The sequence below is a fragment of the Saccopteryx bilineata genome, chromosome 4 (assembly GCF_036850765.1).
Source record: "Saccopteryx bilineata isolate mSacBil1 chromosome 4, mSacBil1_pri_phased_curated, whole genome shotgun sequence".
Taxonomy (NCBI): Eukaryota; Metazoa; Chordata; class Mammalia; order Chiroptera; family Emballonuridae; genus Saccopteryx; species Saccopteryx bilineata.
In genome coordinates, this window is record NC_089493.1 from 93,463,534 (window position 1) to 93,480,528 (window position 16,995).

At 52.1% G+C, this 16,995-nt stretch overlaps 2 protein-coding genes across 5 annotated transcripts; both read left to right on the forward strand.

Annotated features, from left to right (window-relative positions):
- The first annotated feature begins 364 nt into the window (after positions 1-364).
- On the forward strand, positions 365-6,306 carry LRP10 (LDL receptor related protein 10). Of its 2 annotated transcripts, none has more exons than XM_066277421.1 (7): positions 365-967; positions 1,359-1,415; positions 2,254-2,389; positions 3,275-3,504; positions 3,584-4,601; positions 4,921-5,050; positions 5,182-6,306. In XM_066277421.1, the coding sequence occupies exons 1-7, from the start codon at positions 934-936 to the stop codon at positions 5,770-5,772; spliced, it is 2,196 nt and encodes a 731-aa protein (XP_066133518.1). In that variant the 5' UTR covers positions 365-933; the 3' UTR covers positions 5,773-6,306. The 2 variants fall into 2 exon arrangements, with proteins under 2 accessions (XP_066133518.1, XP_066133519.1); XM_066277422.1 differs by having other exon boundaries at positions 366-967; positions 3,275-3,465.
- A 6,119-nt stretch (positions 6,307-12,425) lies between these two features.
- Positions 12,426-16,641, forward strand: REM2 (RRAD and GEM like GTPase 2). 3 transcript variants are annotated; one of them, XM_066274781.1, is made up of 5 exons: positions 12,426-12,570; positions 13,794-14,135; positions 14,373-14,446; positions 15,073-15,280; positions 15,557-16,641. In XM_066274781.1, the coding sequence occupies exons 1-5, from the start codon at positions 12,468-12,470 to the stop codon at positions 15,895-15,897; spliced, it is 1,068 nt and encodes a 355-aa protein (XP_066130878.1). In that variant the 5' UTR covers positions 12,426-12,467; the 3' UTR covers positions 15,898-16,641. The 3 variants fall into 3 exon arrangements, with proteins under 3 accessions (XP_066130878.1, XP_066130880.1, XP_066130879.1); XM_066274783.1 differs by having other exon boundaries at positions 15,602-16,641; XM_066274782.1 differs by having other exon boundaries at positions 13,797-14,135.
- The last annotated feature ends 354 nt before the right edge of the window (positions 16,642-16,995 follow it).

Genomic DNA, 16,995 nt, shown 5'->3' on the forward strand with positions numbered 1-16,995 from the left:
GCGGGGGCTGGAACAATGAGTAAACAAATAGTTTTTAACATCGTGTGGTAATTTCTATAATAGAAGCTCACTTTAAAAAGTGATACCTTACCTCAGACACTGGGACAAAAAAGACCTGAGACCTTAAGAGTCCAAAGGAAAAACATGACAGTTACGGACTAAGCAGTTGTCCTCTGACAAATATGTCCTGTAATAAACGTGTTACACGGAAAGGAATAAACAAAGCCGAGTTAAAACTGGAGACTGAAGCTCGGTCAGGAGGCCGGTCTGACAAGTCCCGCAGGGCGGGAAAGGGGTTAAGGCGAGCTGGTGGGCGGGGCGCCGCGTGTTGTAGAGCAGAGGTGGGGCTAGCTCGTTCCCGCCCCCTTCTTCTGCCCCGGTTGCTCCAACCCCTGGGCTGTCCGGAGAGCCGCCCGGGCGAGGGCCGGGGAACTGGGCCGTGCTGCCTGTCCCCCGTCCCCGCGCTCTCCTTCCTGGACGCACTGGAGAAGTTGAGCCACCCCCGGGCCGGCCGTGCAAGTTACGGTCGGCAAAGTTTGGCTCGAAGAGGAAGTGGCCTCCAGCCTCGGCAGGTGGCGGCCAGGCCTGAACCTGGGCGCTCGCGGCCTGCGGGCGGGCTCCAGGCGAGGGTGCGCCCCGGAGCCGGGTTTCGAGCGGATTCCCGGGACATCGGGAGCCGGCTTCGAGGGAGAGCGCGGCGGCAGCCCGGAAGACAACTCCGAAGTTGGCGAGAGGCACCGCCCCTGCTCTCGGGCCTCCGCCGCCTCCCCGCCCCCAGCCCTGGCATCCCGAGCACCGGTGGAGGAGCCCCGGCCATGGAGCCCCCTCGGGGAGGTGGCACTGGTGGGCCCGGACGCTCGGAGCGGCGCCACCTCCCCACTGGGTAGACGACAGAAGCCCCGGGACTCTTTCTGCTCCTCCGGACGGCTCAGGATGCCGCCGGCCAGCCTCGTCTTCCTCCTCCTAGGTAAGAAACCGAAACGAAACTCCTCACCGGCACCGCGATTCCAGGGCTGCCACCGGCCAGGACGCTCTACCTCCCTTCCTTCTCTGCGGCCCCTCGTCCTGCCCTGCCAGCCCGTGGCCCCAGCTCTGCCGCCGCACCCAGCGCCGCCTGCCCCAACCTCCGGGAAGTCTTCAGTCACCCCCCTCAGCCCTCATCCTCCCTCCGGCTTCCCTAGATCTCCGTGCCCAACCCGCAGCCATGCTGCCAGACCTTCCTTGGAGGCCGCGCACTCAGTCGCCCCTTGCTCCACCACCCCTTCCCATAAACTACCCGGAAGTCCCCGGTGGCTCCTGTTTCTCCTTGAGTTGTTCAGGTGAAGAAAACTTCTGATTCCCTCTCCTGCCCTTTCTAGCTCTCCCTCTAGGAGGCGCGCTGGCCCATCCAGACCGGATCATTTTCCCAAATCCTGGTGAGTAGATGATGCCTCTGGGGCCTTAGGGCTTGGCAAAATGAGGGAAGACCCAAGAAAAGGAGTATCTCTTTCCTGAATTCTTCTGGTACCTATCATAGTTTTTGAGTGGAGATTATCTGCCCTTTAATTTTCAGATGGGGAAACTGACACCCAGTATGAGCACTCACCTGGTAGTTAGGTACTATTTTGTCTTTTTCCCAAGATCTATTTTTGATCTCCCTAGCCAGAATGTAGTCTCCCTGAGGATAGAGACAGTATTTCCTGCTCCTCCTGGCCCAGTGGCTGGCACAAAGCAGACCTCAAATTGTTTATGTTGTTGATACTTAAGGCGAAGCTATGATGCATCTGGGGAGGGGACCCACTGAAGACTAGGACTATATAGAGCAGGGGTCCCCAAACATTTTACACAGTTCACTGTCCCTCAGACCGTTGGAGGGCTGGACTATAAAAAAAACTATGAACAAATCCCTATGAACACGGCACATATCTTATTTTAAAGTAAAAAAACAAAATGGGAACAAATACAATATTTAAAATAAAGAACAAGTAAATTTAAATCAACAGACTGACCAGTATTTAAATGGGAACTATGCTCCTCTCACTGACCACCAATGAAAGTGATGCCCCTTCCAGAAGTGCGGCAGGGAGGATAAATGGCCTCAGGGGGCCGTATGCAGGCCGCTGGCCGTAGTTTGGGGACCCCTGATATAGAGTATAGGTGAGAAGAAGTTTATCTGCTCCTTCATGAAGATCCCAGGCCCTTGGATGCCTCAAGCCTGGGGAGAGGTGGGATGGTAACAGTCTCAGCCAGTGTCTCTGACTGCCTCTGTTACAGCCTGTGAGGACCCCCCAGCAGTGCTTTTGGAAGTGCAGGGCACCTTACAGAGGCCCCTGGACCGGGACAGCCGCTTTGCCCCTGCTAACTGCACCTGGCTCATCCTTGGCAGCAAGGAACAGACTGTAACGGTCAGGTGAGAAGCCCGGCAAGACCCTGTTCCTCTACCCTGCCCTTCTCTGCTTCATCATGGAAAAGCCTTTAGGGATCACTTCTTTGTAGAATTTTCATCCCTGTCAACAGAGGGGAGAGTGGAATTTGATTTGCCCTTTTCTGTCCTAAAAGCCTGGCTTGTTCTGGACCAGACACAGTGAATTACAGCAGAATGGGGATCTAGCTTGGGTCCTGGCCTCTCTGAAGGTCAACAATCACTCTAGTAACAGTCCTTGGGCTGCCTATATAGGTGTTCTGAGGAGTCCCTCAGTCTTTGCGCATCCTTGCCTAGTATTCAGATCTATTCCCTTAATTAGCTTAGAACCTTCCTCAGCCTCCGCAGATCTCTTAAACAGTATAGGTATGGTGTTGTGGCCCATGTTTAGTACCTGGCTATTAGCTTCACAGAGTTAACTTCTCATGAATTTACCCAGAAAGGGGTAGGTGAAGGAAGAAGGCAATCTGGAGAGAAGCTGTCGGGCAGAGAGATCACAGACATTTGGAGGGGATGGCAGTTTTTGGTTAATTGAACTGTATGGTAATTGCCAGTTACTGCTAACACTGTCCTTGAGTGACAATGCTGCCACAACTTGTAAAGCAATACACCTGTTCTTACCACAGTCCCAAAAGACAAGTCAGTTTTTCCACAGTGCTCTAGGATATATCTCATAGTCTCAGGGTGCCACTGGCCTCTGTTAGTACTATTGCCATCGACTGCTAAGGAACTTGGCTAACTGCATTTTCACTTGGGTATTTGAATTGTGGATAAGTAGGTAATTGTGCTTTTGAGGGTACAAAAGGCCTGGGAGAGGAAGAAGCCAGTGGTGGTCAAAAATATCTTACATCCTGCTCTCTTCCACTCCTGTAGGTTCCAAAAACTGCACCTGGCCTGTGGCTCAGAGCGCTTAATCCTGCGCTCCCCTCTCCAGCCACAAATCTCCCTGTGTGAGGCACCTGCCAGCCCTCTGCAGCTCCCTGGGGGCAATGTCACCATCACGTACATCTATGCTGGGGCCAGAGCACCCATGGGCCAGGGCTTCCTACTCTCCTACAGCCAAGGTGGGCTGGACAGGGATGTCCATGGGGCTATCAGCACAGGTACTGGAAATCCCAGGGTGGAGGGGAAGATCCCACCAGTTTTGGTGCTTCATGGCCCTTCTCCATGGTGCCTCTGCAGACTGGCTGATGTGCCTGCAGGAAGAGTTCCAGTGCCTGAACCACCGCTGTGTGCCACTGGCCCAGCACTGCGACGGGGTCGATACCTGCGGAGATGGCTCGGATGAGGCAGGTTGCAGTTCAGATCCCTTCCCTGACCTGACCCCAGCCTCTGTCCCCATCCCACCCTGCAATCACACCTTGGAAGACTTCTATGGGGTCTTCTCCTCCCCTGGATACTCACATCTGGCCTCAGTCTCCCACCCCCAGTCCTGCCTCTGGCTGCTGGACCCCCATGATGGCCGGCGCCTGGCAGTGCGCTTCACCGCCCTGGATCTGGGCTATGAAGATACAGTGTGTGTGTATGATGGCCCTGGGCCCCCTGAGACCTCCCGGCGGCTGCGCAGGCTTACCCACTTCAACAATGGCAAGGCTGTCACCGTGGAGACGCTGTCTGGCCAGGCTATCGTGGCCTACCACACAGTTCCTTGGAGCATTGGTAGGGGCTTCAACGCCACCTACCATGTGCAGGGCTACTGCTTGCCTTGGGACCAACCCTGCGGCTTAAGTTCTGGCCTGGGGGCCAGTGAGGGCCTAGGTGAGCGGTGCTACAGTGAGGCACAGCGCTGTGATGGCTCATGGGACTGTGCCGATGGCACAGATGAAGAGAACTGCCCCAGCTGCCCACCTGGACACTATCCCTGTGGGGCTACTGGCACCCCCGGTGCCACAGCCTGCTACCTGCCTGCTGATCGCTGTAACTACCAGACCTTCTGTGCCGACGGAGCAGATGAGAGACATTGCTGGCACTGCCAGCCTGGCAACTTCCGGTGTCGGGATGAGAAGTGTGTGTATGAGACGTGGGTGTGCGACGGACAGCCAGACTGTGCCGATGGCAGTGATGAGTGGGACTGCTCCTATGCCCTGCCCCGCAAAGTCATTACAGCTGCGGTCATTGGCAGCCTTGTGTGCGGCTTGCTACTGGTCATTGCTCTGGGCTGTACCTGCAAGCTCTATGCCATTCGCACGCAGGAGTACAGGTCAGCTGGCTGTAGAGGAGTGGGGACTGAGGGTGAAGCAGGACTCATGCTGCCACAGGGGACCATGAGGGTGTCCACAGCAGGGATAGGTTCCAGTGACCAGCTCATGGCTTGTCTTGTGGGGTTGTCCAGTTTGGGGAAAAGGGTGCTCCTCTGAGAAGCAATCTCAAGGAAGAAGGGGACCTCAGATGACTTTTGGGAAACCTATAGCATAGCCTCCGTTGTCTTGTCCCGGGTGTGGAGGGAAGTGGCCAGTCCAGGCTGGAACAGGCTGCTCTAGCCAGAACACCTGTGACTGAGCAGCCCTCATTTCTTCCAGCATCTTTGCCCCCCTCTCCCGAATGGAGGCTGAGATTGTACAGCAGCAGGCTCCTCCCTCCTATGGGCAGCTCATTGCCCAGGGCGCCATCCCACCTGTGGAGGACTTCCCTACAGAGAACCCTAATGATGTAAGTCTCTACCCCCAACCCTAGCTCATCCTGCTCCCAACTCCACGTGGCCCTGCCACTGTCCCCTCCCCTTTCAGGCTTCTGGCCCTCCTCACCCCTCTGACTCTGATACCTGTCTCCTCTCCTTGCAGAACTCGGTGCTGGGCAACCTGCGTTCTCTGCTACAGATCTTACGCCAGGATATGACTCCAGGGGGTGCCTCCAGTGCCCGCCGCCGCCAGCGGGGCCGGTCTGTGCGCCGCCTAGTGCGCCGCCTCCGGCGCTGGGGCCTGCTTCCTCGAACCAACTCAGCTCGGACCCCTGAGACCAGATCCCAGGTCACATCTACTGACGCTCCCCCTGAAGCCCCAGATGGCAGTACAGGTCCAGCCCGTGAGGTTGGGGCAGAAGGTGGGCAGGATAGGGAACAGGCACCCCCACTGCCTGTCAAGGCTTCCCTCCCATCTCCAGCCCTCCCTACTGTCCCAGAGGCTCCAGGGCCACTGCCCTCAGTGCCCCTAGAACCATCACTGCTGTCTGGAGTGGTGCAGGCCCTGCGAGGCCGCCTCCTGCCCAGTCTTCGGCCCCCAGGACCAAGCCGGTCCCCAGGACCAACCCGAACTCCACCTGAACACCACACAATAGTCCTGTCCCCAGAGGATGAGGATGACGTACTGCTGGTGCCACTGGCTGAGCCAGGAGTCTGGGTGGTTGAAGCAGAGGATGAGCCACTGCTTGCCTAAGGTGACCCAGCTCCCTGAGGGTTTAGCCACAGTGACAACCCTTTAGAAAGCAGCTCAGCTTCCTTCCCTTCTACTACTTCCCTCCCAGGCCCTCAGTCTGAGGGGACTTGATGAGCCTCCCTTTGGCCTTGTATAGCTGCTGTCAAGTTAGGTGTCTCTCAGGCAGAGGGAGAGAGCTCACACAGTGCTCTCTCTCTGCACCTGGCCAGAGAGCAGTCTCTCCACCACCGCCTTCTCCTCACACCACCACCATTTGGGTGGCTCTTTTTAAAAAGTAAAGTTCTTAAGAGGTCATAGGCCTGCACACTCCATCCTTGTCAATTCCTCACCCAAAAAGTGGCCTTAAGCACCAGAATGCCATTGGCTGGAAACTCCCAGCCCCCAAGAGGAGGATTTGGGCAGGGCCTGAGGTTTTGCCAACTGTGATCCTTCCTATATGGCCTGGCTCAAAAAAGAGCACAACAAATGCTTTTGTCCCATAGCTAGGTCATTGTCCAGAAGTGAAAGTTGAAAATAAAGGAATCAGAAATTTAAGATTTTCGTAAATGAACTGTGAGCCTGAGCCCTGCCTCCGAACCCTTCTCAGCTTGTGCTCACCTTACTTTGCTTTTTCCTACGGAGGACTTCACTCTGCCCTCCACCTCCTGCCCTCTTCCTATTAATCTTCCAACCACACACTCTTGATTTTTATACCACTCAGCAGGTAAATTCTAGGGGCCCTAAGAACCAACCCTTTCCACCTCCACTCACCACTGGGGGCCCAGCTCTAGTGATTGACAGCAGGGTGAGCACCAAGCCTCTTTATTCACTGCCAGGTCAGAAGTCTGGTGAGCTTGCTGGGCTCTGTAGCCGGGAAGGTTCCCACTTACGGAGTACTCCTAGAGTACAGATCCCAGGAGCAGACTCCCCTAGTGAACATGGAAATCAGTGCTCCTGCCCTCCATCCTCTACCCCCAACAGTCACTTATAATCTGTCCGAGGCAAGGCAGATGAACTTTTAGCTAGGCTGCCTCAAAGCAGCCTAAGGTAAATTGAGAGAAAAAGAAGAAACAGTCTGTCTGGGAAGATGCTGGCATCAACTTGTCCAACTCTGAGAGGTCTTCCTGGAAGAGGCCCAAGCTTGATTCTATAGAATGCTGTCAGTAATTGGAATAGGGTTGTGAATTCTGGGCAGGGTGAGTGTCCACAGGGTAAGCAAACTAAGCAGACTTGAGTGAGAAGGCTGTAGGCTAGACCCGGAACCTCCTCAGAGAAGAGACAGGAGTGCAAGCAGTGGCCAGGGCTGAAGAGCTGGAGAGGGTGATGGAGGAGGGACTATCTGAAAAATGTTGAAATTCAGCCTCTGGTAAGTGAGGTAATGGCTATCCCAGAGTTTGACATGAAAATTGGGACAAAGGAATACAAAAGAAGCCTATGGAGGTGGGTATGAGGCCCCAAGTGCAGAGCCAAGATATCCTGGACAGAAATATGCCCCCCCCAGGAAAACCTCAGTCTCCTCTTTACCTGCCTGGCCTGGCCTATTCTCACCCCTCTGGTAGAGGGCCCTGTTGATTATACCCTGTCAACATCCTTACCTATAGCACTAATTGCAAAATGTTTCCTCTCTCCCAGTAAGCAAGAGCTAGAGGAATGGCAGAAAGGGGGCATGGTGCACTACTGGGACCCTGGCATCTAGGCTCAGGAACGGCTCAAGTTCCTTTCACTCCAGACCCTCTCCAGAGGGTCTTTGGGTCTTCCCAAATGCAAACAATCCCTGGGCCCCACCAGTGTCAGACCCATTAGAAACTGAAATGGAATGTTGGTTTTTTCCCATGCTTCCACCACCTGGTCTCTGCCCTCTCCCTACTCCTGCCTCTTCTCCCATAGACACCTTCAACTGGTATCTTCATCCCTTGTCCTATTCCAAACCTTTTTTGTAACTTGAAAGCAGACAGATTTAAGGTAAAAGAATGATCCTCCTGGTGCAAGAATGCCTCAGAATGCTGAAAAGGAGGGCTTGAAGGTAGAGTTCACTAGGAAGGCCTGAGTATACAGATTCACAAGCCTGAAAGTAGCTTCTCTAGGTGCTGGGTGTGCACTCTAGAAAATGCAAGCAGTAACACTACTTTTAGCCATGGTGAAGCCCAAGGTTGGCAGGGAGGAAATTGGCCTTGTACGGGCAGTAAGGAAAAACTAAAACAGGATCCTACCCAGGAGAGATTGGGGCATTGGGGAGTATTCACCCAAGTTTATTTTAACCATGGCCCAAGGAAAAATATGGCAACTTCAGATACTATCAGGATGGACACCACTATCCATGGTGCCCAGTGTCGGGTGTAAGAGGCAGAGGGGGGTGTTCTCAGCTTGAGAGGGAGATCAGCTGGGAATCTGAGGTAACAACAGAATTTAATCCTTAAGGGGCAGAATCTGGGCATGAGCTAAGCAACAGTCCCACTAGGAAGGAAGAGGGTCCCCAGCCACACAGCAGAGGCTGTGGGAGTACCAGATAGTTGGGCACCTTGCTAAATGCCAGATCCTTTATCCTATGTGGCCAGCCCTATGACAAGGCTGTGCCATGGGCATCGTAACCCCACAAGTTCAATTCACAGGTTTGGAAGCAGCATCCAACAAATTATGAGTCTAGCCCAGTCTACAGAGATGCAGGTTTAAACCTGGTTTATTTTGCTTTCACATCTCACCCTTGTCCCACTATTCCATGACTTTCCATTTCTGAGGGAGCTTGGAGATGGATGGGCAAGTAAGTATACAATCTCTCACTAGAGGGAGAGAGATGATGGTTCAAGGTGAAAGCCAACCTATTCCTGTGGCCTAAAGCTGGTTTGAAGGCAGGCGGATGTCATAGTCAAGAATTCTTGCTAAGTTTTGCAGCCCCTGATTCTTATATCATAGAAATGAATCCAATCACCTGAGTTTTCCAGCTACATCAAGCTCACCCCTTTATAATTTAAAACCTAAAAACTCGTTTTGGGCATGACTAGGTGATGGCACAGTGGGTAGAGCATCAACCTGAGATGCTGAGGACCCAGGTTCGAAGCCCCAAGGTCACCGGTTTGAGCGTTGGCTCCTCTGGCTTGAGCACGGGCTCACCAGCTTGAGTGCAGGATTGCCAGCTTGAGCATGGGATCATAGAGATGACCTCATGGTCGCTGGCTTGAGCCCAAAGGTCACTGGCTTGAAGCCCAAGGTCGCTGGCTTGTGCAAGGGGTCACTGGCTTGGCTGTAGGCCCCAGTCAAGGAACATACGAGAAAGTAATCAATGAACAACTAAGGTGGTGCAACAAAGAACTGATGCTTCTCATCTCTCTCCCTTCCTGTTTGTCTTTCACTAAAAAAAAAAAAAATTGGAAGGAAATCATTCTAAAATATTACACTCATCTTTAGCACATCTGCACTATAATATAAACTTTTCTGGTAGGATAAGGGTCATCCATAAAAACCAATGGCTCCTCTTTAGCAATGTTTTCAGAAGTTATAATAGTGTAACGGTTCTGTTTGCCTTTATGCCAAATGACATTAGAGCACTTTATTTATTTATGATATTTTTAAGCAAGAGAGATAAAGGAACAGACAGGAAGGAAGAGAGATGAGAAGCATCAACTCATAGTTGCCTCACTTTAGTTGTTCATTGATTGCTTTCTCATTTGTGCCTTGATCAGAAGGTTCCAGCCAAGCCAGTGACCTTGGGCTTCAAGCCAGCGATCATGGGTCATGTCTGTGATCCCACGCTCAAGCCATCAACCCCGTACTGAAGCTGGTGAGGCCGCACTCAAGTCAGTGATCTCGGGGTTTTGAACCTGGGTCCTCAGGGTCCTGGGTCGATGCTCCATTCACTCCTCCACTGCCTGGTCAATCTTGCTTATATATTAGTTTTAAATGCCCTGGCCAGGCCTGACCTATGGTGGCACAGTGGATCAAGTGTTGACCTGTAACGCTGAGGTCACCGGTTCGAAATTCTGGGCTTCCCTGGTCAAGGAACTTTTGGGAGTTGATGCTTCCTGCTCCTCCCCATCTCTCTCTCTCTCTCTCTCTCTCTCTCTCTCTCTCTCTCTCAAATGAATGGCCCTGGCCAGATAGCTTGGTTGCTTAGAGCATTGTCCTAAAGCACAGAGGTTGTCTGTTTGATCCCTGATCAGGGCATATACAGGAACAAATCTACATTTCTGTCTCTCTCTCTACCTCTCTCTATAAAATTAAAAAATATAAAAAATAAAATAGGTTGACCAGGTGGTGGCGCAGTGGATAGAGCGTCGGACTGGGATGCGGAGGACCCAGGTTCGAGACTTCAAGGTCACCAGCTTGAGCATGGGCTCATCTGGTTTGAGCAAGGCTCACCAGCTTGGACCCAAGGTCACTGGCTTGAGCAAGGGGTTACTCAGTCTGCTGAAGGGCCTCATTCAAGGCACATATGAGAAAGCAGTCAATGAACAACTAAGGTGTCACAACACACAACGAAAAACTTATGATTGATGCTTCTCATCTCTTCGTTCCTGTCTGTCCCTATCTATCCCTCTCTCTGACTCTCTCTCTCTCTGTAAAAAAAAAAAAAGAACATCTATCCTATGCAAACCTATTCATGATCTCCACATGTATTCACATTTTAAATTTTATCAAGAAAAAAACTTGTTTAAATAAATAAATAAAATAATATTTTATTGATTTTAGAGGCTAGAGAAAGAAAAATGGCTGAGAGTGGATTAGGAAGCATCAACTCATAGTATATAGTTGCTTTTCTCATGTGCCTTTACTGGGCTAGCCTAGGATTTCAAACCAGTGACCTCAGCATTCCAGGTCAATGCTTTATCCACCACAGGTCAGGCTAAAGCATTTTTAAATGCTTATGACTGACTGCTTTAAAAGTTTTTTGTGATGTTGCTTCCCTTATTACCAGGCTATCAGGGGTCACTTGCAACTTTAATTGTGCTTCTGGCCTGACCTGAGGTGTCACAGTGGATGGAGTGTCGACCTGGAGCACTGAGATTGCCAGTTCAAATCCTTGAGCTTGCCCGGTCAAGGCACATATGGGAGGCAACTACTGCAAGTGGATGATTCTTGCTTCTCCCCCTCTTTCTCACTCTCATTCTCTTTCTCTCCTCCTCTCTCTCCAAAAATCAATAAATAAAATCTAAAAACAAAATGTGCTTCTGATTTACAAGTATATGAATGAATATACACAGACACATTAAAATTGTGAATAAAGTAAGGATAAGTAGTCCATGACTGAGGCCTGGAGAATCTATCCAATGAGTAAAGTGCGTAAGTATTGTACCTTCTCAGGAGTCCTTTCTGTTCCCACTAGACCCCACAATGTTGCCCTGTAGTTGACCTCCAGATAAATGACTGTCACTGCATGTTAGTCCAAAGATTACCATTTGCCTCTTAGACTGGAAAAGTCCACTGGAGATTGCAATATGGATTGTCCCCAATAATAAGAGACAGTTGGAATATTTAAGACAAGGAAGGCAGCATAGGGTAGAGATGAAGAACAACCTTTGGCATTGCAAAGATCTGGGTGGGAGTCCTGGTGTCCCTATTTTTTCTCTAGGTGCTGCAAAATTCATTTTGGGACAGGCCACCCACCTACTACTCTGAGCCTTATGCTCATAGGATGAAAGGAAGGAAGGATAATGTAGGAAGGTGCTTAGCGCAGCACCAGGCAAAAACTGGGTCAGGAGGGGCCAGAAAATTAGACTGGGTGCTTGCAGGTGTCAGGAAGGAAGATAAGAGTGAAAGCCTGAAGGGAAAGGGAACCAGGCAGGAAAGGAACAGTAAAGGAAAGATGCCATCCTGGCTTTGCACAAAGGGGTAGACATTTGTGTGTCTGCCTTGTGTGAACAGTAAAGGAAAGATGCCATCCTGGCTTTGCACAAAGGGGTAGACATTTGTGTGTCTGCCTTGTGTAGCCAGAAGGCCTGGTGGCTGACCCACAGAGGAATTCAAAGAGAGGGGCTGGCACTCTACACCCCCACCTTGGGGTTAGAAACTTCTGGAGGGTTAGTCTCTCCCTTTTGTCCTGCTCTGATTAACACGACTGTTAGTGGGCCTGGCAGGGATGGAGAGAAAGAGAGGAGGTCCCCACCCTCAAAGCCCCCATCTGCCTAGGGGCCAAGATGGGAAATGGGTCCTTTTGTGGGTCTTAGCCCAGAAGGAGAGGTGTGGGGAAGGAGAGAATGGCAGGGAAGCTTGGTGGTAGGGTAGCTGTCCTGCTGTCTGTGCAATTTTTTTTCTGCCTGTAGCCCCTCCATTTAACCATGGAGCACCCACTCTGGGCTGGACACTAGGCTAGGGGGCTGGGAACACAGAGACAAATGACGCATGTGGCTCCTAGAGAAAGACTTCTCAGTTCTTGTGTCCCTGCCTCCTGCCATCCTTAGCGACCTTACCCATTAACCCCTTGTCCTATTTCTCTGAGCCCCTGTCTCTTCTGCCCTCTGACTTGGTTCCGATTGTCTTTACCAGACTCCGCAGCGTGTGTGCTCCTCGAGGGAAGCGACACAAAGAGGGGAGGGGGAAGAAAAGAGGGAATCCCGCTGACATCACTGTTCATTAGCATGTGTGACCTCATCAGGGGGCGGGACAATTTCCCCAGGTGTCTGGGGGGAGGACAAGTAAGGGGGTGGTATTTAAAGGGAAAAGCTGACAGTGCTGCTGAGTGAGGTAGCGGGTGCTGCGAGTTGCCAGGCTGTACATGCACACCGATGCATTCGGACCTGGACACCGACATGGACATGGACACAGAAACCACAGCACTCTGCCCTTCTGGCAGTCACCAGACCTCCCCCCCAAGGACACCCACGCCAGGTGAGGCTGAGTTGGGCAGGTTTCGGCTAGAACCATGGGGGCGGGAACTGAAGCTTTGGCAGGGAGGTCAGAACTAGGGGTTAAAGGAGCTTGAACCCAAACAGCCTGAGGGGAAGAGCAAGTCCGGGAAGTGGGGAACTCTCCCACTCACACAAGGAATGGCTCTGGACTGGGGATGGGAGAAAAACTGATTAAATGCCCCCTCCTCCTCACTCCCAGGGCTTGCTGGGGAAATTAGTATTTGGCCCCCTAGGTCAGCCGTCTCATTCCCAAGATGTTGGGACAGGCAGGAGGGAAGGGGGAAAGGGAAGGGACAGCCCACAAGCCTGGGAATCACGGGCAAGGGGCTGCCCTGGGGACCTGTTGTAAGGGTTTCTTCTGGCTCGTGGAGGCCCTGGCTGCTGGCCAAGTATTGATCCTAGGTTATTTTCAGCCTCTCTCCAACCTCCTTTGTTGTGGCTGTGCGTCCTCCTCCCATTACTCTGACCCATGCATTGTCACTCTCTCAAGCTCCTGCTTTCTTGCTCTCTCCCTCTCTCACCCTCCCTCTACCTCACCATGAACACAATATTCTCTTCAACTCACTGGGACAGCCAGGGATGCAGAATTTTCACACACCGCCCATGCACTGGGGGATGCTCACCTCCAGAGCCACAGGAAGAGGCAGCCCCTCTCATTCACATACCCACGGACACCCAAAACACATATCCTAAAGAGCAAAGGCCATTCCCTGGGAACAGGCCCCCCACAAAGTTTTTGACTACTACTACCCACCCCCCAGAGCATGGGCAGCAGCTTCAGTTTCTCATCCCTGAGCCAGCAAGTGAGGGGGTTGCCAGTGCAGGAAGCAGTAGGGGCAGGGACCCTTGGCCAAAGGAGGAACAACAGCCCCTGGGCCCGGGGCCTAGTCTGGGGGTGTGCCTATGTGTCAGTGTGAAGTGTGAGTGGGTGTGCAAGGCTTCACACTGGTGCGTCCCCTGCACGGAGCATGTTCTGAATGGGTTGTGACTGGAACCACTTTGGACAGGCCATCAGGTTAGCTCCTTGCTGCTCTACCAGTTCAGGCTTCTGGGGCAGTTTCAGTGTAAGAGGTCAGACCAAAGATTCTCAGCTCCTTCTGGGTCATAGTCATCAACTAGGCCTCTGAAGCTGGAGCATCCAGGATTGAGCCCCCTGCAGGCTAGGCACATTTCACTCATAGCTTCTCTCTCTTTGTCCCCTAGAAGCAAATGCAACACTGCTGAAGAAGCCAGAGAGACTGTTTGCAGGGCTGGACCGGAGTGGACCACCCTCTGCCCCGGGGGCCCCTAGACGAAGAGGCAGTATGCCTGTCCCCTACAAGCACCAGCTGCGGCGGGCCCAGGCTGTAGATGAACTTGACTGGCCACCTCAAGCTTCATCCTCTGGCTCCTCTGACTCCTTGGGCTCAGGGGAGGCAGCCCCCACCCAAAAGGATGCCATCTTCAAGGTCATGCTGGTGGGGGAGAGCGGTGTGGGCAAGAGTACCCTAGCAGGCACTTTCGGCAGTCTCCAGGGAGACAGTGCTCATGAGCTGGAGAATCCAGGTATGTGGTGAAGCCCTGTAGGGCTTGAGGGTGCCTCTAGAGTCCTAGTCAGGGATGGAAGAACCCAAGCAGCCCCTGGAGACCAGAACCTAAGAGAAGTTTCTCTAATGCTTTCTGTGGCAACTTCCCTGGAGGAGGGTCCCTGGTTCTGGAATCTGAGATGTCCCCGGCTACCAGGTCTTGCAAGTGTTCAGAGCCTAATAATGGGCACTATTCTCTGTCCTTATTTTCCAACAGAGGACACCTATGAGAGACGCATCATGGTGGATAAAGAGGAAGTAACTCTAGTTGTTTATGACATCTGGGAACAGGTGAGAACTAACATGTGGCTGCAAGCAGGTGATGAACCCTGGGAGAAGGGCAAAGTCTGGCTCAAGGTTGGTGGGACTGCAGGTGCTGGTTTAAACACATATTATCATCTCAGAGAGCAAAGGCTCACACCAATGTGCATATCATGGCATTGAGAGCCACTGTCTTCTGACCCAGAGGACTGTTTAGCAGCTGCAAGCCAAGCTAAACATCCTGAAATTGACCCAGGGCTCTGGAATATCAGAGAAATAAAATTTTAAAAAGTGAGGATTTATGAACATTTGGACTTAAATGGTTACTATACTAATTACCAGATTGCATATGCTTGAATAGTAGTCATTTCTAAAGCTCCCTTGAGCTTAAGCATCAGAAAGTAGAATAGGATATCCTAGTCTAGGATCCTTTGTCTCCAATTCTCCTGTGTGAGGCTCACATTACTAATTTGCTCCTCCTCCATATACACACCCTGGGCATGGAGATTCTGCCATTAACTAGTTTTGCTGTTCTAAGCAAGTGGCTTCTCTCTGACATCCTGATTCCTCATCCTTGATATGTAGGTGCTAGATAGGTTCTCTCAGGCCTCCAGCCCTGGCATTCCATGACTCTCTCTCTACCTACCCATCTGCAGGGGGAAGCAGGGGGGTGGCTGCGGGACCACTGCCTTCAGACGGGGGATGCTTTTCTCATCGTCTTCTCAGTCACTGATCGACGAAGCTTCTCCAAAGTTCCAGAGACCCTACTTCGGCTCCGGGCTGAGAGGCCCCACCATGACCTGCCTGTCATTCTTGTAGGAAACAAGAGTGACCTGGCCCGTTCCAGGGAGGTCTCATTGGAGGGTGGGTATCCTGAACCTTATCCATACTGGCAATCTCAGGGTTCTTCTCCCCTTCCATGTCATCTCTTTTCTGTAAGGTCTTTTTACCCTCAGGTGCACAAACTTAACTGCGTTTCGCCCCAGGCTAAAGGCAGTATTTCAACGCCCATGTCTGGGGCCCTGAGAATAGTTTCACTCCCCCTCACCTCTTCTCCAAGGCCCCTTTCTCCTTCCACTCGATCCCTGCCTTGTCCTCTTACTTTGTCCCAATACCTTTCCACTACACACCCTGCCCCAGGCCCAGTACAGCCCGGCATGCTCCTGAACCGGCCCCTTCCCGCAGAGGGCCGCCACCTGGCAGGAACACTGAGCTGCAAGCACATCGAGACATCAGCCGCCCTGCACCACAACACGCGGGAGCTCTTCGAGGGTGCGGTACGCCAGATCCGTCTGCGGAGGGGCCGGAGCCGCGCGGGAGGTCAGCGGCCGGAGTGTGGCAGCCCCGAGGGCCCCGCGCCACCCGCGCGCCGCGAAAGCCTCACCAAGAAGGCCAAGCGCTTCCTTGCCAACCTGGTGCCCCGCAACGCCAAGTTCTTCAAGCAGCGCTCCAGGTCGTGTCACGACCTCTCCGTGCTCTGAGCTGCGGTCGCCATGGTCACCGTGGTTGCCATGGTCACCGCTCTCTCCGCACGCCCCCTCGCCCCGCCCTGCCTCTGTCCGTCCGGCTTCCTTTGTGAAGACTGTGTAGGAAACCAAAAACTCCCAGGACGCCCTGGTGTGACCACAGGGGAGGAGCGGGAAGGGAGGTGTCTAGATACACCTCCCCCACACTCTACCCCCAGGCGCCTGGCCGCCTTGGAGACAGGACTCAAACCCGAGGGTACGTCTCGGCCCGCGGGCAGGAAGGAAAATCGTTCTGCAAGGTATTTTTTTTATTACTTTGCGCTTAACCACCTCTCCAGTTAAGAGAGCCTAAAACTGAGAACTGAAAAAATCCTTTGCAGACTCCTTTACAGGGTTTTCCACCTTTGTACTCTGCAGAAATATGACTCACCTTTAAGAAATTTTAAAGGTAAAGACTCGGAGACCCTTCTTGGAGACTTTTACTAAAACATTCTGGCTCTTATCTGCTGCACTTGTCCACTTTGCCTTTAAGGAGTTCTTAAAGGCAAGGGCCTGGAAGTGTTATTTTTCAGAACTGATTCTGTGGTTTATTGTGACACCACGGCACTTCCCCTTTAAAGCTATTAAAGGTAAGGTGTGGACAGACTTTTGCCTTCAGATGCCAGCATGAGCGGGTGGTAACCCTCCCTTTGGCCAGGGCCCAGGAGGTACCAGCAAGGGGCCACCCTTCTCTTCTTCCCTTTTCAATAAAGAATTTTGCTACTACCCCTGTTCACTTCGACTCTCAGTTCTCTACAGAAGGGATGGATGCAGGAAACTCCTTAACAGACAAGAAAACTCAGGCCTAGAGAAGCAAGGAACCTAAATCTCTAAGAGGGCTTCAAAACAGACTTGATGTAGTCCATGGCAGGTGGCCATAGGCCTTTCGAGATAATTGGGTCTAACAAGCGGTAGGATTTAAATAATTTAACAACCAGTTCTCTACCCTAATAACCGTTTAAGTATTAAAAAACCCGATATACCGAAAGGTAATTTATCGTGCATTTAATACTTAAATAAGAACAATAAAAGTAGATTGTTATAAGAAAGTTTTAAAATATTAATGAAAAAATA